At 47.5% G+C, this 24,083-nt stretch overlaps 1 protein-coding gene across 1 annotated transcript in view; it reads left to right on the top strand.

The window, feature by feature from the left end:
• Positions 1-24,083, top strand: part of MPP3 (membrane protein, palmitoylated 3) — a 92,272-nt gene that overhangs the window by 2,257 nt on the left and 65,932 nt on the right. The window contains exons 2-7 of the mRNA XM_015423178.1: positions 276-394; positions 3,256-3,333; positions 8,034-8,114; positions 14,717-14,854; positions 17,057-17,138; positions 19,761-19,846. Of these exons, the coding sequence (XP_015278664.1) occupies positions 276-394; positions 3,256-3,333; positions 8,034-8,114; positions 14,717-14,854; positions 17,057-17,138; positions 19,761-19,846 (584 nt within the window). The remainder of the gene's footprint in view (positions 1-275; positions 395-3,255; positions 3,334-8,033; positions 8,115-14,716; positions 14,855-17,056; positions 17,139-19,760; positions 19,847-24,083) is intronic.

Here is a 24,083-nt window from a genome sequence, read left to right as displayed (position 1 = left end):
AAGTGCTGTTGAGTTGCAGCCGACTTAGGGTGACCCCGTAGGGTTTTCAAGGCAAGAGATGCTCAGAGATGGTTTACCATTGACTTCCTCCGTGTAACAGCCCCTGGTATTCCTTGGGTGGTCTCTCATCCAATTACTAACCAGGGCCGACCCTGCTTAGCTTCTGAGATCTAACGGGGCCATTCCGGTCAGGGCAAGCTGCCACTAGGAGTCAGGTTTTGCAGAGGTGTTCCTGATCTAGTAATGGATCCTTGTCCCGCTGTCTCTCTGGGCAGGTTTGCACGAGACCCTTGCTCTCCTGACATCGCAGCTGAGGCCTGACTCCAATCACAAGGAAGAAATGGTGTTCTTGAAAGACATCTTCAGCGAGAAAAGTCTTAGCTATTTAATGAAGGTAAATATTTCGCCTTGAACTGGGTCTGCTCCTCTGGGAGGTGGAACCCTTCAGATTGTTCTTGTGGCTTCTCTGTCCCGGTGTTGTTCTGTTCTGTGCATTCTCCTGAAGATGCATTGAAATGGGGTGGTGGGTAATGTTCCCTCTAAGCTGTGGAGTTCTGTGAGCAAAAATTCTCCTTTGTGAGCTACTGGCATTAAAGTTGTGAGCGAGCAATTTGGCTACTCCCTAAATTAGGTTGCTCTGGGGCCATCCTTCCTGAGCTAAAATAAAAATGTGTGAGCCGGAGGCTAAAAAACTGTGAGCTGGCTCACACTAACTCAGCTTAGAGGGAACACTGGTGGTGGGCAACATGAACCCCTCTCCTCTCCCCCACGGGCCCCTGCCCATTTGAGCAAGGCTTTTATGAGAGCATTCAGTTGTGTCCGGGCTCTACTCCCATAAGATGGAGGAAAGAGATTGAGCAAACTGAGGTGGTAAAATGTCTGCATGGAAGCCCCCACTCACACAGGTGTATGATGGAGGGGAGGAGCTTATGGTGTCTCTCGCGGTTTGGTGTCGAGCCGGTTTGGTGTCATGGTTAAGAGTGGCGGACTCTAATCTGGAGAACCAGGTTTGATTCCCCACTCCTGCACATGAAGCCGGCTGGGTGACCTTGGGTCAGTCACAGTTCTCTCAGAGGTGTTCTCTCAAGAGTAGTTCTCTCAGAGCGCTCTCAGCCCCACCTACCTCACAGGGTGTCTGTTGTGGGGAGAGGAAGGGAAGGTGATTGCAAGCTGCTTCTTCTTCTCTTTTACTTCCTTCACTCCGAAGAAACAGGGCAGAAATCTCTTAAAGAGATAAATAATAGCCAGCTTTTCTGGAGCTAATACGGAGGATGAACACACCAACCAACCTAACGGGGTCATGACCCGCTGAAGTTACAAAGGTATGACAGAATATAGGCATTTCCCCCACCCCTCAAAAAGAAAAAGAGAAGAACCTTTACCTTAATGTAAACTGCTCAACTCGCGAGCCAGTGGCGAGGGATACGTGAAACGTGACCAGGTCCCCTTCCTTGACCGGTCTGAGTGGCACAGAGAGCACAAGGTTATCATCAAGACTCAGCAATGCCTTCTTCAGCTGGCCCCGAGTCGGGTACAGAACCACACTGCCCATTCTCCCCATCGTAGCCGGAGGCACCTGGGCCTCTTCCGGGCCCTCCGAGCGAAGAAACCGTTTCGACGGCTGGTCTCCTGAAGAACACTCCCCATCGGCCTCATACATCCTATAGAAAAGCTCCACCGTGTTCCCTTCCAAGGACTCCACCGTCGGTTGATACTCTGGGTCCAGTGGTGACAGAGAGGACGGCGACACTGCGTCGAACCAGCTGGGGGGGAATTCCAACCGGGCCACGCATAACCCCAGGTGACCTTTCAACCGACAGCTGCCGACGGCGACTCCGTCCTCCTGGAAGGCCGCCATCTGCACGCAAGGCAAGGTCTCTGCGGGATCCTCATCCTCCCAGTCTTTGCCGGCGATGTGGAACAAAGCCTGAACCCTCGGCCTGTTGGGAAACACGGCACTGTCGATGATGCGCGGCCGCAATTTCCAGTTGAGAGTCAAACGGTCGGCCGACCGGAAGGCCGCGGGCAGCCGGAGGAGGTTCAGGGGCACCATCTGCTCGAGGGTGAATGGGCCGTAAGTCACGTTTAGAAGAGGCACCTGGGCGGCTTGGTGGAGGAGGAACGATTCCGTCCTGGACTGGAGGCTGGCGTTCCTCATAATGTCCTGGTTGGTTTCTTTCAGGAAGAAGGACACCTCCGCCCCGGAGAGGCGGTAACTCACCGGCAGGTAGACGGGCAAGCTGGAAAACCGCTGCATGCTGTCGACGACCCCTCCTCGGCCTTCCACCACTGCAAGCGAGAGAGAAGGGAAAGGAGAAAGGTAAAGAGAGAGACACCCGGGAAATGCCGATCGCCACTTTGGGGTCAGGAAGCCATTTTTCTCCAGGCCAGTTTGGCCAGGGATCCTGGAGGTTTTTTGTCATCCTCTGGGCATGGAGCAGGGGTCACTGGAGGTGTGTGGGGGGAGGTATTTGTGAATTTCCTGCATTGCGCAGGGGATTGGACTAGATGACCCTGGAGGTCCCTTCCAACTCTATGATTCTATGACCCTGCTTAAGTTCAGAGATCTGACAGGATTGGGCTATCCAGGGCTATCTGGGCCTGGGAAAAACCATTTCCTGAGACCTTGGAGAGCCGCAGCCTGTCAGAGTATTGGTGAGATGAGTGATCTGATTCTGGGTAGCATTGGATCATTTAACTGAAATTGGTCACCACTTGGAGAGGTGTCAACCTAGCGAGATGTAAATAGCGAGTGAGTACCTTGGCACAGACGGTGACGCATTTCTGGTGGATTTCAGAGCAAGTTAGAACAACCTCCAAAACATCTTGCCGCTCCTTTAAAGTCTACCAGATTTTTTGCCTGGTGCACGATTGTATCGATCTCAGTGGCGGTAACTGGAGCATGCGCCTCATTCTAAAAGGACGGTGGTGTTATTTGGACTGGGTGCAGGACTTAGTGTGGACTCTGCAAACTGGTTATGGCGTTTAGCTGCCGTGTGGATGGAGGCAGGCACCCACATGATTGTTCAGTGGCTTGTGCAGATTCCTTCATTCTGTGGTCACCATAGGAAGCAAACTGTTCTTTACCCAAGCAAAATGAGCTGAGTGTTCATGCATGAAACCAGCTAATTATATTGTGTGGCTCTTTTCCTACTAATTGTGGCTCTTTCCTACATTGGCAGTGGGAAGGGAGCCACTTCTCAAGACAGCCTGAGCCCCTAAAGGTTTTATTTCTCCCCCCCCTTTCTGTTTCAGATTCATGAAAAGCTGTGCCATTATGAAAGGCAGAGTCCGGTCCCAGTACTGCACAGTGCGTCGGCTCTAGCTGAAGATGTAAGTACTGCCGTTGGATGAGCATGCATGCACAAGCGCATTTGACTTGGGCAGTCCTCTTTGCTGTAAAATCTGCCGAGGTTTAAACTGCTATGCAGAAGTATATAGCACTGTGTATAATAGATGTATGTTCAAGGTAAATCAATTTTGTGCTTTTTATTTTTATTTTTTTAATTTTTCTATATTGTTATATAAATATCGGTATCAAATATTATCAAAAATAGGTTTCACCCAAACAAATCATCAAAGTGCAGGTTTACATTCTGTTCAAATATTCAGACAGCACCTTGTCAGTATCACAGTCACTAGTCTCAAGGGACTCTAGTAATTTACCTGTTTCGAATACAATCTTTTTCAAGGACTATTAGGCACAATAATTTCTCTTTGTGAGCACAAAAACTCTTCAGATAGCAGCATATCTTCTAGGGTCCTATAAGAACCCTAGTGGCAGACATAATCTCCTATCTAGGATAGCATATCTCTCAAGCTCTATCAGATAGCCACCATTTGATGAGCATGCATGCGCAAGTGCATTTGACTTGGGCAGTCCTCTTTGCTGTAAAATCTGCCGAGGTTTAAGCTGGGGCAGGAGGTTTTGGCTGCTCTTTTAGAAACAGGTATTGAGATTTCCATCATAATCTTTGCATACAAAAGCCTGCTCCCAAGATTCCATTTATCCGACCAAGAAGCAGAACCCAGAATGGGGCAGTGCGGATGAAAAAGTGGGACTCTGTGGGCTGGATTTTTAGCCTGATTCCCCAGGTGTCCAAATGTACCTCCAAATTTTCACCAGTATAAATGGATGAGTGCCATTCACACCTGTCCTGTGGTGGAGGCAACACCTATTCTTCATTCTCATCAATTGGTGATTCTGGTGATAGCAGTGAGGTTGCTGCAGCAGGGATCAATGCATGCCTTTGCAGAGATGCATTGTGCATGGCTGTGCATACAAACACATGCACATGTGCACTCTGAGTACCTGCAGGCCACTATTCCCCCTCCTTTCTGTCTTCACACGGACACCGTTGATCCTAATGATGACTAGTTTGCTAATGTGCATACAAACACATGCACATGTGCACTCTGAGTACCTGCAGGTCATATTCCCACTTCTTTCTGTCTTCACATGCACACCATTGATCCTAATGATGACTAGTTTGCTAATCTATTATAGAATGGCCAACTTTTCCATCCCTGTCTCATACTAAAATGATTAAGTGTGAAACAAGATACAACATGAATTGGTCTCTTGGGTTTTTTAAATTGGCAAATAGCAGCTGTTCCCCACTCCTTTTTCAACTTTCTTTGGGGCTGAGGGCCTGGGAGAGGGTTATTCCTTTCCCTTGACTCTGTTTCCCTGATAACCAATGTGGGGAAGCAGCTAGAGTGTTGGATTAGGATCTGGGAGATTCAGCTGTGAATCCCCATTCTGCCATGGAAGCTTGCTGGGTGACCTTGGGCCAATTGCACACTCTCACACTAACCAACCTCACAGGGTGTCTGATGTGGAGAGAGAAAGGGAAGGAGATTGTAAGCTGCTCTGAGACTCTGAGTTAAGGGCGGGGTATAAATCCAATTCTTCCTCTTCCTCCTTCTCTTCCTCTTCCTCTTCCTCTTACTTCTGTTCCTCCTCCTCTTCCTCCTCCTCCTGCTCCTCCTCCTCCTTTTCTTCTTCTTCTTCCTCCCCCCCTCCACTTCCCCCTTCTCCTTCACTGGGGAGAGTTCTGTGTTTTCCCTCTGTGACTTCCTGCTGCTTGAAGGACAACTCTTTTTGCTTTTCCTTCCCATACAGATTATAGATAAGGTTGCTACTTTTACAATTTCTGATTTATAGATGCTGCCTCCATATGCAGCCTACCCTTTTCTTTCTGTAGACTTTATATCCAGGGATAACCATATCTCATTTTTTACCATTTGTTCCACCTGGCTTTGAATATACCTCCTTCGTCTCAAGTATCGTTTTATACCAGGCTTCATTCTTCAGCCCTTTTAGCATTGCAGCTTCTAGCATACTTTGCTCCTTTTTAAAAAAATGCCTTTATTGTGAGCGGTTTTTTCCTTTGACACGTCAGGTTGTTCTTTGTTTTTCTTGATATGTTCCATGTTTGTTCCAGGTTTATTGTCACAAATTAGTAAAGACCTCTACATTTTGTTCTCATTGAGGGCTGAACAGTTTGTGTTGCTAGAAATCTCTAATCGGATCCCCGGGTGTGTAAGTCAGTGGCAAAAAGTGGCAGAAGATGAGTGGTGGGTTGGATATGGCTTGGGATCAAAGCGTGGGGGAAAGATGAGGGGGTCTGAGTCTTTTGTTTTAACCCAATTTAACATGGTGGCCCCTCTGGGCTGCTTTAGCTCCCAGTTGGGGAAAAAGACAGGTTGCCATATGGTGCCTGTCTTTTTCTTCCCCCTTCTGGTGCTTAATGCTGATTGGGCTTTTGATCAGGAAAGCAGTGCAAGGGGAGAAAGAGTTAACCTCCCCTCTTCCCCGGCATCATGACCCCAGTCTGTACTGGTAAGTGACCCTCCATGGGTGCTGTTGCAGTTTCTTTGCATTTCTGAGGATCCAGTCAGTGGGTTGGATCCTGCCCAAAATCTCTCCAGATGGAAGAATTTCTGTCTGTGGAAGCGTGACTTCCCTGACTCCCTTTTTCCACTGCAGCTCAATGTATCCTCCAAATTTTTGTTTTTGAGGGATGGAGGACCTCTTTGAACAGCATGGGTTGAAGTTGGAGGTCTGCTGAGAGAGGGTGAAACCGGCAAAAATCCCTCTTCCCCCACTGGGAGGGGCTGTGGCTCAGTGGTAGAGCATCTGCTTGGCATGCAGAAGGCCTCAGGTTCAATCCCTGGCATCTTCAGTTAAAGGATTAGGTAGGAGGTGAGGCAAACGACCAAAGCCTGAGATCCTGAGAGCTGCTGCCAGTCTGAGTAGACAATACTAACACTGATGGACGAAGGGTCTGATTTAGTATAAGATAGTTTCATGTGTAGACATTTTCAGTGGGATTCAGCCTATAGATTCCTAACATCATGTACAGCCTGAGCCAGCAGTGGTATACCTGTCTCAGGGGGGTCCCATTTCTGACCACGGGTGTGCACTTACTGTGTTTGAATGCTTTGTTTAAAAAAACACTGCAGAAAGACAAGTAGAACGTCATGCCAGACAAAAGGGATTGAACCCTGGGTCCTTCAGCATACAAAGCGTTTTTTCTGACACTGAGCCACTGTACCTTCCTAAGTACTGGAAGACGCTGCTACCCACCTCTTTGGTATTTTACCATCTTGGTCCTTGCCTTCCTATGCGAGATAGTTAACGGTTTCTTATTATGCTAGGGCATTTGTTCTTGCTTGTCTTAAGAGGAAGTGGAGGAGGAGGAGGAGGAAGAAGAAGAAGAAGAAAAGGTTTTGTAATATTCCATCTTCAGATCATCGTTGTCCTTGTGGCCAGAGTAAAACTGAAACTTTATCTCATGAAACATTGACATTTTCCTTTTATATTGTTTTTGTGACTCACTGGGTTTTTACAAATTTTTGTCACATTTATCATTTAATCCTTTCCCAAGGGGAGTTATTCCCTATCTGATGCTAGACAGTGATCCAAGTATAATCTTACTGGTTGCTGAATTTTCCTTTATAAGCTAACTCAGGGCTCTTCTAGTCATTGCTCAAGATCTGTTGATCAGAGGAGCCCTGGAAAGGAAAGAAAGACACTTCCTTAGCCATAGGATCTTCAGAATAAATTTTTGAGCCTGCAGACATGTTTGGAATTCTGACATGGCATGGTGGGCACAGCGACAGAATGGGTGGTGCAGGAGGCGGTGCCAGCTGCAAAATGACTGCCACAGCTTAACTTCAGTCACACAGTGAAGATTCTTGTGCTGTGGTGGCAGCTGCTGCCGAAGCAACGTTTAAAAAAAATCTGCACAGCCAATCAAATCTCAGTCTATCAGAAGCCTTGGTGGGCGAAAGCTCTACCTGGCCTTGCCTATGTCCTAAAATCACTTGGCGGGCACCAGAAAAGGTGTTGGTAGGTGCCATGGCACCCACAGGAGACCCCTGGAATAAAGATTTGAAGGGCCCTCTCTGATGCTGGAGCAGTTTCGTGGAGTTTGCGTGCAAGTGTGCCTGCGACTTAGCTGTGGACCTCATGCTACTCTCTAATGGTGTGTCCAGAAGTGTGAGTCTTGCAAGCTGAAGGCGCTGGGAAAAGATTGGCACAAGTCTGATTCAAGCTTGCTGGGAGAAAGCAGTCCCGTGTGGATGCTGCAACCAGTGTTCCCTGTAAGCTCAGTTAGTCCAAGCTCGCTGGGAGAAAGCGGTCCCGTGCGGATGCTGCAACCCCTACTGGGTCTGCCCCAGTTCCTGAGATCCGAGCACATGGTGCCGTGGAGAGGGAGTGCGCCAGTGTATCTGGCCTGCAAAGCCTGGTGGTTCACCAACACCACTCCCGGGTTCCCAAACCCCAGAATTGCATCCTTGTGCATACCGCACCACTTCCCCAACCTGCAGGATCCTTGTCGGCTCCGTCGAAGCTGACGTTGACACGTCTTTTGCATTTACTCTTGCTCCTCTGGAGTGTGATGCTGAGATTAGGAAAACGTTGAAAAACAACAACAACAAAAAGCAGGGAGTAAAGCGTTTTCTTGGCTGTCTCACACACGGATAGATTTCTCTGTTATATGTGCCCTTTTTTTGTTTTTAAGGTGATAGAAGAATTACAGACGGCGCCCATGAATAATGATGAAAAAGAGCTGCTTCAGCTGCTGTCCACACCCCACCTCAGGGTAAAAGACTCTCTGCTGTGTAGCACAAGGATGGGTGAGGGTAAGGTTGCCAGCTTCCAGTTGGGGCCTGGAGATCTCCTGGATTTACATGTGATCTTCAGGCTGTACTGATCAGTCCCCCTGGAGAGGATGGCTGCTTTGGTAGGTGGACTGTATGGCATTATACTCTTCTGAGGTCCCTTCTTTGCCCGAACCATGCCCACCTGAGGCACCCCCCCAATCTCCAGTAATTTCCCAGCCTGAAGTTGGCAACCCTATATGAATGTACAGTTCTGTGATTTTTGAGGATGGGGAAACTGTTCTTGGACATTTCATCAGTTCTAACAATTCTTGGCTGTTGGTTAACCCCCCCCCCCCCCAAGAAGGTACAAAACCCTCCTGTTGTGTATCTGTGGGTGTTTCCACATGGAGGATTTGCTGCATCCTGACTCTTGAGCAGGAACTTTTTAAAAAAACTGTTCTCATGATGCCGAACTCCCTTCCTCCATTTTATCCTCACAACAACCCTATGGGGTAGGTTAGCCTGAGAGTGTGTGCCTGGCCCAAGGTCACCCAGCAAGCTTCCATACCAAAATGGAAATTTGGACTTGGGTTTCCGAGATCCTAGTCCTACTCTGTAACCACTACACCGTGCTGGCGACTGTGTTTGGGATTCTCTAATCAGACACCCTTTGTCCCATACGGGCTTCTGGGATTCTCTAATCAGACACCCTTTGCCCCATACAGGCTTTTGGGATTCTCTAATCAGACACCCTTTGCTCCGTATATACTTCTGGGATTCTCTAATTAGACACCCTTTGCCACATACAGGCTTCTGGGATTCTCTAATCAGACACCCTTTGCCACATACAGGCTTCAAAAGGACCTGATCTGGATCAGATCTAGGGTACCAGGGAAGTGTGTGAGTGTGTTAATTTAACTCTTATCTTGAGACGGCAGTCAGGAAAGGGCATTCTGCACATGCTCAGAAGCATATGCTTTTCTAGTAGGCAAGTAGAAGATGAATAACGACATTTGGAAGGGGAGGGACCAGACATTATTAAGTGAGAACCCCTGGCAGTCAGGGAGACGGCCTTTGAGTCACAGAGTCATGCCCTTCTCCTCTATAAACCCCTCATCCCTGATTCCAGATGTGCAGGTTGGGACAGTTGCAGCTCCCCTCTAGGATGAAAAATGCATTTGGTGCGTGCTTGGAGGTGGTTCTCTTAATCCTTCCTTCTTTTGGTTTTGACACAGCTGGTTTGCTCCATTGCAGAGCTGCCCGTTGGGATTTTTTTCTCCCCTAATGTTTAATCAGCCTTACCTAGTCATTTAAACCTATTGCTTCTCGTCCCGCGCTCAATACATAATGCAAACAGCACCTTCCCCTCCTAGCAGGAGCCTTTCATTTTTCTCGCTGCGGGGATAGAGGTCTTTAACTCTCTTTCCCTTTTAGGATTGAATAGGTAGATAATGAACTGGGTTTTCAGAGCAGGGTTTTAATAACTTTGCTGAAAACCAGAAGATGGGGAGACAATGCTTTCAAATGGGTTCAAATTGCTGAGATCTGTAATAGATTTGGAACGAATTGGAAATTCAGGTAGCGCAGAGGAAGGGGGGCTGTTTAACAAATTATCTTTTCTTTGAACAAGCTGATAAAAAAGTAATGGCAATTAAGATTCTGCCTAACAAAGAAATAAGCTTGTCTTCGAATCACGCGCGTGCGCACGTACTAACGCAGGCAGAGTGATGTAAAAATGTATGTGTTTATGTAACATTTACATAATGTGTGGACCGTGTTATGTGTGGGTAGCATACAGTTTGAGCTCTCGGTGCGCAATCTTCTGCAGAGTTACTCCAGCCTAAACCCACTGATTTCAGTGGGCCTTGGGGTGAAGTCGCTCTGGATAGGATGGAACTGTTAACCTGAATCTTCAGGTAAAGCATCACCTTAGCATTTGTAGCCCTGGCCTGGATGGCCCAGGCTAGCCTGATCTCATCTGATCTCAGGACGTAAACCCTACTCTAGTATCTGGAGGGGAGTAAACAGTGTTCCCTCTAAGCTGAGTTAGTGTGAGCTAGCTCATAGTTTTTTAGTCTCTGACTGACGCATTTTTGTCTCAGTTCAGGGAGTATGGCTCCAGAGCAGACTAGGGGCAATTTCTCACTAGAGCTGCCTCGCAGTTTTGCCCCAACACAAACATGTCAATTTCACAACCGAGGCTGCGGGGCTTCATTTGACTCGGGGCTTCGCCCGATTTCCTCCGCAGTTTCATGATCCTCAAAAACCAGGATCACGAAACTGTGGAGGAAATCGGGCGAAGCCCCGAGTCAAAATGCAGCCCTGGAGCTTCGGTTGTGAAATTGACATGTTTGTGTCGAGGCAAACGGCGCTGTGCTGCGAGGCAGCTCTAGTGAGAAATCGCCTTAATTTTATGTAGTAGCCAAATCACCTGCTCACAACTTTTAATGCTAGTCACTCACAGAAGTAGAATTTTTGCTCACAGGACTCCACAGCTTAGAGGGAGCATTGGAGACCACCAATGCTGATGAGCCCGCATTAACATTTTGGTCTGTCATACAACAGGAATGAACAATACAAACGTTTAGGATATGGGAAGAATCCATTTGAAATATCTGTGACTATGTGAGGGCACTTCTTTATGAGTTTTGATGTGTGAGGAAGTCGTTACAAAACGGAACACCAACTCTGGGGAATTTCGTCCACCATCTATTTATCATCTGTAAAACAAAAACATGTTATTGTTATTGTGAATTTTGTAATTTTATATTCACTTGAAAGATTATTGTTATTACAATCACGTATTGCATACTTGCAGTAGTTCTATTTGTTCTAGCTGATTTGTACTGTAACCCCCTACATGCTTGTGCAATTTTATGCAGTAGCCAAATCACCTGCTCACAACTTTTAATGCTAGTCACTCACAAAGTAGAATTTTTGCTCACAGGACTCCACAGCTTAGAGGGAGCATTGGATACCACCAAGGAAGTCCTGGGTTGCTATGCAGAGGCAGGCAATGGCAAACCACCTCTGAACATCTCTCGCCCTCAAAACCCTAGGAGGTCTCCATAAATCAGCTGCGACTAGATGGCGCTTTCCACTGCCAAGCCTTTGCATCGGTTCACTTCTGTTCCTTGTTACCCTGTTCTCTGTCTCTGGGACACCCAAGAGGAGGCATTTGATAGCCCCACTGACCTTTGGAGATTCTCTGAGACCCTCTGAGGCCCGGTGCAACTGCAGGGATGAGGAGTCTCCTGCCCTCCTCCCCAGCTCAGGGAGGCCGACTGGGCAGCGGCTCATCCTCGCTGCACGGAGCCATCTTTGTCGGTGCTTCCTGTTGCATGTTATCAGTTCCCTGAGATTCTCCCCCTCTGCCCCTTTCCCAAACCTGAAAGGCAGGAGAATCTGCTGGTTTTGCAGCAAGCCTTGGAAAGCTGTGAGGCGTCTTGCGGCTTTCCGAGCTTCTCCGATGCTCTGTGTAAAAAGGAAGGATGTTCTGTGGAAGAGAGCTCCCTAGCCTGCTTCCAAACCTGGAGAAAGGCAAGGGACCTCTGTCAGGTAGGCTTGGAAATGCTCAGCATGCAAGGCTGCTTTCTGAGCCTTTCTGAAGTCAACCCAAGGTCTGGGATATCCCCCTGCCTTTGTCCAGGCTCAGGAGAAGGGGGCTGACTTTGCCAGAAGAGCATGTACCAGTGGGAGGCTGTTGAGCTGTTGCGGTGTAGTGGTTCGAGTGCTGGGCTGGGATCTGGGAGACCCGGGTTCAAATCCCCACTCGGTCCTGGGAGCTCGCTGGGTGACCTTGGGCCAGTCACACACCCTCAGCCTAACCTACCCCACAGGGTTGTCGTGAGGATAAAATGGAGAAGAACGGCGTAAGCCGCTTTGGGTCCCCGCCGGGGAAGAAGGCAGGGTTCAAATGTAGTAAATAATAAAAAAAATTGTAGACCCCTGATCTTCAGTCTTGAAAGACCGTCTTTTGGTTTTAATATCACCGAAAATGGAATGGGATTTGGAGAGGGCTGTAGTATCAAGCTGAGTCTCGCTTTATTATCAGCTTTTAATAATGAAATCGTGGGGTTCTATTGTGCTGTGTTCTCGCGCGTGTGCCGCTGCCTCGCCAGTTCCTTCCCCATCAATTTACATTGACTCGTTCAGAAGTCAATGTATCTCCTGAAGTATGGAAAAAATACTTCCTCTAGAAACTCCGGCTGCAGCTTCATGGCTGGCTGCCAGCTCAGATCCATTGTATGAAATATTTAATAATACCGGGCAAGCTCGTGGCGGTGATGTTCTTTTTGGATTTATCTCCCATCTAATTAAAAATGCACCGAAAAGCATGGAAAGACAATTTCAGAGGGGGACACACACAAAAAAAAAGGAAGCGAGGATTTGGGTCCAGATTTGTGCATCGTGCGCCTGCACGTCGGCATGCGTGCAGAGGACGAGCGCCAGGAAGATAGCAGCCAAGGGTCTTACGAAGAAGCGGAATGACCCAATATCTGCTTTGTCTCCGTCTGCTGGTCCTACGATGGGGGTCATTGGGGTTGGACTCAACTTGGGTGCCTGCCGAGTGATTACAGTCCATGTGCCGCCCCAGCATATGGTTCTGCTGTATCAAATGCGGCAGATCCCGCTGGGAAAGGGGACTGTGGACTGCATTCGCAGATGGCACGACCCTTACGTAATTCCTGGGGATACTCACATGGGTAACCCCTCTTGAAGTAAGCACTGTCTCATCTGCTGTTCCCATGGTGTCCTTAATCAGGGCCTACAATTGCAAAAGTTGTGGTTTTAGAATGTTGGTCTAGGAGCTGGGAGACCCAGGTTCGAATGCCCACTCTGCCTTGGAAGCTTGCTGGGCAGGGTTACCAACCTCCAGGGGCACCTGGAGATCTCCCAAAATTACCGCTGATCTCCAGACTACAGAGACCAGGACCCCGGGGGGAAAAATGGCTACTTCAGAGGGTGAGATCTGTGGAGTTATGTCCTGCTGAGACCCCAAACCTCACCCTCATATCTCCCGGAATGTTCTAACCCAGAGTTAGCAACCATATTGCTGGGTGACCTTGGGCCGGTCACACGCTCTCTCAGCCTCTCCTGCTTCACAGGGCTGTTGTTGCGAAAATAGATTGGAGAAGGGGGAAAGGTTGTAGTACAGTCCCCAGTGTGGAAAGTATTTATTTTATTGTATTCATTTTTAAAATGTATGTACTTCATTTATAACCCACATTCTTCCTTCTCCAGTTTATCCTCACAACAACCCTGTGAGGTAGATTAGTTTGATTGTGTGTGACTGACCCAAGGTACCCAGCAACCGTCTATGGCTGAGTGGGGATTTGAACCTGGGTCTCTATGCCACTTTGTATAAATGAAAAAAAAAAGAGTGGTTTTCTAAGACCTCCTTTACACAGTATAGTTTTAGGTGCAGAATGAAGATGTTTTAAGCATGTGCATAAGAATGTAAAGTGTGAATGTGACAGACATGTAATTTGTAAACAAGGTATCATATAGGTATCCTTTCCATGGAACTTAAATTGGCTGCTGTTCTGGTGGAATGAATCATCCCTCTTTCCCCTTCCTCATCTTTAATTTTCTGCTTCTTTCTTCCCATTGTATCTGAGGAAGTGAACTCTGATTCACGAAATCTCATACTGGAGTAAATGTTGTTAGTCATTAAAGTGCCACTGGACTTAGGCTTTGTTTTGCTACGATAGATTAACACAGGTCAATCTTGCATAATGTGTGAAAGGGCAAGCTTTGGACCTAGGAGGACTTTGTCAGGCTCTGGGTATACGTGAGATGAGGGGTTACCTCAGAGATCATTTCGGGGGGGATCACGGGGGATCGCAGTTCCCCCGGGTGAGGTTCGGGGGCAGGGCACATGACGAAGCCCCGCCCCCTGCTTCCGGCCGCCCCGCTTCCGGCCCTCATTCAGCCAGGAAGAAGCAGGAGAAGAGGGAGGGTAAGTTGCTTCCTCCCTGCCTCTCCCCACCCCTGCCTGCCTGGGGCCATGGAGGGCCTTTGCGGGGCTTCCTTGCACTCCCGCTGGCCTTGCAGGTCCACCGCCAGGCCCCTCATGGGGCTCGGCAGTGGAGCTGCAAGGCTGGCGGCGGCAGCCGGGACCGTTGGGGGTGGGGTGTGGCTTTATGACACACTTCCGGTGATGTCAGGGGGTGTGGCCTTATGACACACTTCCGGTGATGTCAGGGGGTGTGGCATATGCTAATGAGTTATGCTAATGAGCCCCCCTAGCTCTTTTTCTACGAAACGACCCCTGGGTTACCTGCTTTCTGGTCCAGCCCCTGCAGCAGCCTCTGGTGCTCCCAGCTGCGTCGTGGTCTGCAGTTGGAAACGTGGAAGTGTTCTCGGGGAAAGCAGGCCTGTTTTCACCTGCTGTAATTGCCCCTCAGGCTCCATATGGGCTATGTGGATCGTCAGTACAGAAACCTGAAGGAGAACATTGACCTTAACATAAAGCCATTGAAAAGAGCAAGATTTCAGTTGCACCTTAAAGACTAACAAAATATCTGAGAAAGTCCTTTCCTATTTCTTCTTCCACATTACTCTTTTTCTCTCTTTCCCCTTCCTTTCCAACGCCAAGGCAATGCTTGTTGTACATGACACTGTCGCCCAGAAGAATTTCGACCCTGTTCTCCCTCCTTTGCCGGACAATTTTGATGACGATTTTGACGAGGAATCAGTGAAGATCGTCCGTCTGGTGAAGAATAAAGAGCCATTGGTATGTGCGTGTATCTGTTCGAGCAGCATTTCTTAAAGCGGTGAGGAAATCGGGGACTGAAGAGAGTGGGCCGCTCTGTGAGGATCTGAAGGCCGTTGAGGAAGGAGGGAAGGCGAAGTGGAAAAAATGGAGAGTCAGGTCCTAGGGAGCTGACACCTGAAGGCCCTGCTTCTCAAAGCTCATTTATCTATTGGGGAATTTGTATGCCCTGTCTCCAGAGAACTGCCTAGAAGCAGCTCACAAGTGAAGAAAAGAAACCATAAAATCATAGTGTAGAGTCCCCTTTGACCACTCAAAAAAGGGTGTGTTGGGGGCCATGGGGACCTGAGTGTACCAGAACTGTGTGGAACATGGGTGGCGGGAAAGAAGGGAACTGGGCAAGATTGAGAAAAAAAGGTGTCTGGATCCAACCCTTAGAAACCACAACATAAACTATCAATATTAAAGCAAGCCCAGTATAAGCAGCATAAAACAACCACCGAGGGGCTTGAAAATATCCCTAAAAGGGTCCTCAAGCTAGAAGGAAATCCCGCTTCTGAAGTTCCTATACCTGTGAGAGAGTCGTGATCCACTTTTGGATCCTGACCGGCAGTTTGAAAACCACTGCCTGAAAGAGAAGGGGCAGCAGGTGTAGGCCATGGGAACAATATCACCCTACCACAGACCATATCGGGGCACAGAAATGGCTAGAACTTTCCAAGAACAGCTCCTGAAGAATGTTGCGAGCTTGCTGATAGGAAGTTGCAAAAGGCAGGACATCTATCTTGTGTGAAAAAACATGGGGCAGAGATGTGATAGGGAAATTGAGGTTTCTGGTGTGCGCGAATGGCGCTAGAGTTTGAAATTTCAGCTGTGTGGTTTGTGAAATAGTGGAGAGGGGATTTTGGGTTAGGGCTGCGATGCCGGGGAAAATGTTTGTAACTATTCCCCTCCCCCTAGCAGCACCGTTTTTCTGATTAGAAAGCCCCTCCATCTCTGGGGTATTTTAAGCCTAATGTGGAAAAAAGACAGGTCTTTTATTGTGCCTGTCTTTTTCTCATACCTAGGTTTACAGCAATGGGAGGGGGATTTCTGATTGAGATCTAGTACAGAAGGGGAGAAAGATGGGTCTGTCTTTTCCCCATACCTAGGTTTACAGCAGCTGGGGGGTGGGTGGAATTTCTGACTGGGGTCTAGTACAGTAAAGGTAAAGGTTCCCTTGCTCGAAAGCCAGTCGAATCCGACTCTAGGGTTGCGGTGCTCATCTCCGTTTCAAAGCCAAAGAGCGAGCGCTGTCCGAAGACGTTTCCGTGGTCATGTGGCCGGCATGACTAAACACCAAGGTGCACGGAACGCTGTTACCTTCCCACCGAAGTGGTACCTATTTATCTACTTGCAATTTCTTGCTTTCGAACTGCTAGGTTGGCAGAAGGGAAAAAAGTACAGAAGGGAAAAAAGACAGGTCTTTTATTGTACCTGTCTTTCCCCCATTTCTAGGTTTACAGCAGCTTGGGGTGGGTGGGTAGAATTTCTGATTGGGATCTAGTACAGAAGGAAGAATTAAGTCCTTTCTCTCCCTGTGTTGTGGCCCAGTCCTGACCTGGCTTCTCTGTCTCTTTGTAGGGCCAAATTGCACATCTGGTTGTTATTATTATGCAACTTCAGGTTCTCAAGAATTTTGGATCTGTTTGTGTGCACTGTGTCTTTGGGACTCGTGGCCAGTTGCTAAAATGAATTCTTTCCACTGTCTGTTAGTATTCCTTTAGGGTTGCTTCAGGGATGTAGAAAAATCGCCACTGAATCTTTGTAGAAGGGAGACAAATATTTGACTGGATTATTAGGTGGATTTCTATCTGGGAGAAGCAATGGGATGGGATCATTTCCTGTCCTGTTTCCAAATGTGTTTCTCAGTAGATAAGGAGTGGGGGAAGATTCACTGGTTAATCTTAAAACAGTCATGAAACTAATTAATTGCCACAACTCCCAGTTTATTCTGAGAATGGGGGTTGTGGGGAGGGATACATCACTACAGAAGTTCCAGCACCGTTCATTACCATGCTACAGTTCTCTTAGTTTATTGGAGCACGATAGGATAAACTAGTTTTGTCTGTCAGGGATGATTTTTGGCTTTTTGAGCAGAATTAAGAGAATCTCATCAGGAGCCTTGTCAAGATGTTATGGGCAAAGGCGGCGTGTTGATGAATGTCTCCTCTCCATTTCCAGGGTGCAACGATCCGGCGAGATGAGCATACGGGCGCTGTCATTGTGGCTCGGATCATGAGGGGCGGGGCAGCAGATCGCAGTGGTATGTTTCTTCCCCTGATACAGTTTCTTTGTGGCAGACAACACTGAAACATTTGCTTTGTTCATATTGATAACCTGCTGGTGTTATAAAGGCTTGCGTGAGTGTGTTAAATGTCATCAGATTGCTTCCAGCGTATGGTGGCCCTATGAATTAATGTCCTCTAAAATGTCTTATCATTAACAGCCTTGCTCAAGTCTTGCAACCTGAGGGCCATGAATTCCTTTTTTGAGCCAATCCATCTCATGTTTTTCTGCTGCCTTCAACTTTTCTTAGTTTTATTGCCTTTTCCGGTGACTCTTGTCTTGCCCATAATGAGACCAAAGCACAATAGTCTCAGTATGGCCATTTTAGCTTCCAGGGAGAGTTCAGACTTTATTTGATCTAAAACCCACTCAGTTGCCTTTTTAGCGGTCCACGGTACCCGTAAAACTCTTCTCCAACGCCACATTTCAAATGAGAAAGGGGTATGGAGTTATTGTACATGTATGGCCACCAAATGAGAAGGGAGCACTCACTGGAGAAGACCCTGATGCTGGGAAAGATTGAAGGTCAAAGAAGACGGGGACGGCAAAGGATGGGATGGTTAGACAGTGTCATAGATGCAACGAACATGAAGTTGAGCAAACGTCAGAGGACGGCAGAAGACCGGAAGGCCTGGTGTGATCTGGTCCATGGGGTCGCGAAGAGTCGGACTCGACTGTGCGACTGAACAACAACAAATGGGGTTACAGTGCGTCAATTCTGACAGACCTGTTATTTCCTCATAAAGAGCTTAAACCCAGTGAAAAGGATGAGAGGAAGCAAAGAAGGGTAAATGGAAATAACAGGTCTTTAAAAAAAATCAAACATCGGTATGATATGTGAAGAGCAAATGCGGGTTGCCGTAAGTTCCCTCCCCCTAGTTGCTAACCTAGAGGCAAAAAGGAGGCGTGCCAAGAATGACAGCTAAGGGCATAAATCTTGTCGGCAGTGCCTTTTGGCAACAGAGAAGGCCATGCCAAGGCCTTGGGCTGCCACCCTGTACTCCCTATTCAAAGTGACCCTCCAATGAAATTAGTTCCTGAGCGGGGCTTATTTCACATTATTACTTGTTTCCGGCATTTCTATCAGAAATATTCCCAAGGCAGTTCATGAATGACCAGGTAGCAAGAAATTCCCCTCCCCCATAAAGCAGACGACCTCTATGTGTGCCTGTGGAGTTCAGTTGTCCGCTCATCAGCTGAATGAACCATCCCAACCCGAGGGTAGGGGTGAACTCTCTAAGGCTGTTTGCTTACTGTAATTCTGCTTAATCTGATCCACTTAATGTCAGTACGGGTTTCAGTTTCTCGATGCTAGTGCATTTTGTTTGTTCTTAAAGTTTTTTTAAAAAGCTTCTTTAAGCTTTGAAGGGAGCAGATGTTTGTTTCTTTTTTTAAAAAAGTGTTTATCGATGGCACAAATAAAGAGAGATCCTGGTGTGCTTAGCTGTCAGGGACAAATTGTGCCTGCACCATGCGTCAAGGTCATGAAATGGGCTAGAGAGAGAATAAAGAATAAGGAATACTACAGTGCTGTCCTAGGGAGAGTTTCACTCTTTTAAGTACATTGAAGTTAATGGGCTTAGATGGGTTGTAATTCTGCTTTAGGATGGCACGGTGAGTTGAAGAAACAGAAGTGGGGGAGGCAGCAGAAATGCTTTTTGCCTGGGAATCTGTTCGGTCTGGGGCCAGTTTGCAGAGAGCGTGGCACGCAAAACTGCAGAGGCTCTGCTCGCCGACCTCCCCACATCCACAGTCTTGCGTAAGGAATACAGAAGGAAAAATTGCTTCTCTTCTGATATATTGTCGAGGATGCACAGAACCGTTGTTGAATGCTGACCAAAAATCCCATTTCTCTCTGCAAATGCTTGCAAAATCCCATGCTGCATCTCACAGGGACTGCTCTGTGCCAAGGATTGCCAAGTGCCTTAAGAAAAAAAATTGTTCTGTCCCTTTAATATAGGATGTTGTTTACCAAATGATGTGATTTACGTCCATGCCACGAAAAGCTTCTGCTGCACGTCTCTCCATGCCTGTTGGCATCTTTGTTCTTGTGTTTCATGTGTTGTTGTTTTTTGTTGGGGGGTAGCTGTTACTGCAGCAAGGGTGTAGCTGTTTGCCACCCTGACAGTTCTCGTGAACTGGGCCAACAGTTACTGATTATCATCCTTTTTGAATAGGATAATGTATACATTATTTGTATACATAGCTTTGGCTAAAAAATAACTAAAAATAATGCACTGGGAACAGGGTCTGTCTGTCTGCCACCTATGGCCCCCATCTGCAGATAGCTAAATCCACAGATCGGGGCCATGTGGAGGCTAAACAGATCTTCCTTCAAACTTGGGGCACTCCCCACTCCCCACTCCCCAAAATCTGAGTGGATCCAAAAAAAACGCATGGGTTTTTTTAAAATCCCCCGAAAAGTAAAGTAGCATTCTCTGTGCATGAATGGACAACAGGGGAAGAAACCTTGCCACTGTTGTTGCTGATGGGGGAGAGGATTCTTCAGGGGCTGGAAGCCACGCAGAACTCACCTGCATCATGGTGGGGGGGGGTGGAGAGAAAGTTTTAATATACTTTCCCTTCTTTTTCTTCCTAGGCCTTGTGCACGTAGGCGATGAGCTACGCGAAGTGAATGGCGTCGCTGTTCTCCACAAGCGGCCTGAGGAGATAAGCCAGATTTTGGTTGGTTCAATTTTTCTCTCTCTCCATCAGTCAGCAGTGACCCGATGTCCCGGGACGGGGACTTACTGAACTCTGACAGGTGGCTGCTCTGGGCAGGGGAGGAGGCTGCTGTGGCAGAGAAGGGCTTTGAGGCACCGCCACATCATCAGTTGAAGGATGGCTATGGAGGCACATGACAGCTGAATGGTTAGAGTGTTGGCCTAGGATCTGGGAGACCCAGGTTCAAATCCCCACTCTGCCCGGGAAGTCTGCTGGGTTATCTTGGGCCAGTAACATACTCTCAGCCTAACCTGCCTCACAGGGTTGTTCTGAGGATAAATGGAGAAGAGGAGAACCTTTTAAGCTCCATTGGGGAGAAAGGCAGGATATAAAATGAAGTAAAATGAATAAGCAAACATTGTCACATCCATACACGACTCTCCTCTCTTCCTCTACATGCTGTTTTTGCCCTGGATCAGAGTGTGGCCAAGTGCAGAAGGAGCTTCAGTCTCCCTCCTGCATGCTGTGGCCCCAAAAAGAAGTGGTCCAGGGAAGGAACTGTTTGGCTCATTGTGGAAGACCACATGTGAAGGCTAAAGTTCGTTCTGAAGGTGCCCTGTGTTCTGATCTGGTGTGGGTATACAAAAACAACATATTGCTGCACAAGTTCATTTGGTTTTGAACTAACAATAGTAATTATTTTTAATTCTTTAGACAAGTCAACAAATGAAGAGACCGCAGTCCCCAAGAAAACAGAAGCAAGGACGAACCCCCCCGGGCCCGAGAGCCCGCCCCGCCCCGCGTCCCTCTCAAACGTCAGTTTGTGGTGTTATTCTTCCAATCATGACTCTTTTCAACAATACATGCACAGATTCAATAGTGGCTAATTCTAGCTCTACTGCTCACAAAACTCCTTCCGGATAATACACCGGAAGGGGTTTTGTGAGCAGAATAACACCACAAACTGACGTTTGAGAGGGACGCAGGGCGGGGCAGGCTCTCGGGCCCGGGGGGGTTCGTCCTTGCTTCTGTTTTCTTGGGGACTGCGGTCTCTTGATTTGTTGACTTGTCTAAAGAATTAAAAATAATTACTATTGTTAGTTCAAAACCAAATGAACTTGTGCAGCAATATGTTGTTTTTGTATGTTATCTAAATTGCTGGGTCCTGGTTAATTCTGATCTGGTGTGGGAACAGTGCACATGGGAAGAGAGGTAGAGAGAGTTCATGGGTTGGGTCCAAGATTCCATTTCATGGAAATTGTCCCCTGTAAGATCATTAAAAGTACTGGGCTAAGCCAGCTTCCTGCCTTGGAGTAAGCTAGGGCATCCGTGCTCCTGGACACAGTTCATTTCTCCACTGTAGTCCAGGTCAATCCTCATTGTGTTGGCATGGAGCTGATATGTGTTACCATTGATTTTCCATGGCTGTCCCATGCTTGTGGATAGCCTTCCAGAGGAGGTTGGGGGCATGGGGAGTTTTTACCTTCCTGGATTTCCAGCAAGGCTGGAGAAGGAAATTATTCTGGAGTTCTTTTGGGTTAGTCTGAGTCTAGACCAGGGGTGTCAAACATGCAGCCTGAGGGCCGGATCAGGCCCCCAGAGAGCTTCCATCAGGCCCACAGTGGAACTGGCCGTCTCCTGCTTCCAGTTCTGCTGCTGCTGCATCATAGCTTGTTTCGCCAGACTCTCCTAATCACTCGGCCATTTCATGTTTTAACCTGGGTCCTAGAGTCAGAACTCTGAGCATGAGATTTCTGTGATGAATGTCAATAAATCAAAAGTAGGTTTGCAGCTTACAGAGCAAATGCTTTAAGCATGTTTTTATTTTAAGTTAAAAGAAATCATTGTGTTTGTGTCCTTTATAAATTTTATATCTCTGCTACCTGGCATTACATTTTATGACACACATGGCCCGGCCCAACAAGGTCTCATTTATGTCAGATCCGGCCCTCATAACAAATGAGTTCGACACCCCTGGTCTAGACCAAAGGGGTAATACCTTGGTAGATTTCAAGACTGGTGTTTCAATGTTGTGTTCATTTATCTCTGTGCTAGCACACTGTTTTATTGTTTTTCTACATTACTGTTAACCCACCATGGGTCCTGAATCGCCCAGGAGAATGGCAGGCATATGAATATTTTAAACAAAGGAGGCCACCAAGTGTGCCTGTCACAGAGCTAAGGTTTGAATGGGCAACCTCCTTGATTGCAGCTCGTTCTCTTAGCTCCCACACTTTGATTTGCAGGGGCACTCGAAGCGGCATAGTATGGTTATGTAACAATTGGAACGTTGCATCAGAACTATAAGACAGAAAATCTGCAATAAATAATTCACAGATGAACAAAACACATCTGATCTCCCAGCTACAAATGGCTTCCAACCAGCCGTCTTTTCCCGTCAGTCTCAGCCCATTTTCCTCCTTGCCTCTGCACCGTCCCATGTGGCTTTTGTCCGTGCAAGTCCCACGTTCTATAGTGTAGCCTTTCTGGGTGATCTGAGTGGACCCTCCCCCCCTTTTCACCAGCAGAAAATCTGGCTAGATCCAGCCCTAACAGAGGAAGGAACCAGTGAGATCCGATATCCGTTCTCTTTCATTTTACTTTAGTGCGTTCCCCAAACCGTACTCAATATTTTGTCTTAAGATTTTCCTCGTAGTCCCCAGAAGATTCATTTAATTGGGAACGCGAATCTCCTGTCATACCAGCGCCACAGAGACCCACTTAGGGTGCCAACTTTGGCACAGGGTTAATTACATAGCCACGCAGCACACCTCTTCTGTGCCAAAGAGGAGATGACGTGTGCGGCAACTCCCACGCCGGGGACCTGAAAAAGCCCTCGTTGACGCCGATGCAATTAGCTTTCCCATCGCAAACATCTCTTCCAAATGAAGCGAGTAGCGCAAAAATTGGCTTGGCAAGCCTGTAGAGTAGCCAAGGGCACCTTAATCACTAGTGCTGTCTTCCTGGTTTGTTTGTTTTTTTTAAAGGAGAAAAGAAACCAGGAAATTTTGCAAAAAAGGAAGATATCCTTAGGGGAACAACATTATGGTGTTTTAGTTCGGCTAAACAAAAGGAGATGGGGAGACTAGGATAGTAGAACAGTTTGGCTCCGTGGCAGAGCATCTGCTTGGTGTGCAGAAGGTCCCCAGTCCAATCCCCGGCATTTACAGTTGAAACGATCAGGTACTGGGTGACGGGAAGGCCCTCAGCCTGAGCCTTTGGAGAGCTGATGCCAGTCTGAGCAAACAGTACTGACCTTAATGCCACAAGGGTCTGATTCAGTACAAGGCAGCTTCCTGTGTTCATGTTGAAGCTTGGCAAGGACCAGTCTCGACATCAGATCTCCTTAACTACACTCGAGTTTCCATTAAAGGCCCTCTGCCCTGCATTATGAGAAAAATGTTGATGGATGAATCGAAAGACTCCTCGATCTCCCCCCCATCGTGTCTGTTTTGGTTTGGGTGGATTACATCTTGACCGATAGAGCAAATGTGACCAGGCAGACTCGGTGAGGGACAGCAAGTAATGCGCATGTTTAACGAGTTCTCGGAATGAAATGATTTTATCAGGATGAGGAATGGTGTGTTGATAAGAGAGTGCAGAATTTAGGGAAACAGACGTGACCTGCAAAAGAGCAATTTGCAGGGGAAACAGCTTTTGCCAAAGAGGCATTCCCCCAAGGCCTTGCAACAAAGTTTGCCCATCAGCAGTTCATTTCCACATTCATCACTCTTGACTTGACCCTGGTGGCTTTCCCCACTTTCAAAGTTTGGATTATACATTCCTCCACCTTTTTGTTATGCTAAAAGGGTCATGTACGCTGACAGAGTGCTACATAAATTAACAGTAGCTAACAGCATAATCCTGTGCAGAGTTAGAGCTTTGCAAGTCCTTGGAAGTCAAGGGTGTAACTCTGTTTAGGATTCTGCCGTTATAGACTTAGCATCTAATCAGGAAGTCCCCCACTTCAAATCCCAAAGCCCCCTCCAGTCTCAGCTGGAACCTGTAATATGCTGATAGTAATGCTGACCTTTGTCCCTGGGAGAGGCAGTACATTGTCGTGGCTGGAGTGTTTGACTAGTATCTGGAGGATCTGGGTTCAGGACTCTACTTTGCTATGAAGATTACCAAGTCACAATGTCCCCTTTCAGTTGGTATCTTTTTGGCTGCCCTGCACTGTGCATCGAGAGAGTGTACTCGATGTGATCCTCCTGAAACGAGTGAAACAACCAACTGGGTGACCTTGGGGCAGTCACAG

This window comes from Gekko japonicus, unplaced genomic scaffold, assembly GCF_001447785.1.
Source record: "Gekko japonicus isolate JY-2015 unplaced genomic scaffold, Gekko_japonicus_V1.1 scaffold661, whole genome shotgun sequence".
In the NCBI taxonomy this organism is placed as follows: Eukaryota; Metazoa; Chordata; class Lepidosauria; order Squamata; family Gekkonidae; genus Gekko; species Gekko japonicus.
Note: the sequence above shows the minus strand (reverse complement) of the source record. Positions and strands in the feature narration are given on the sequence as shown.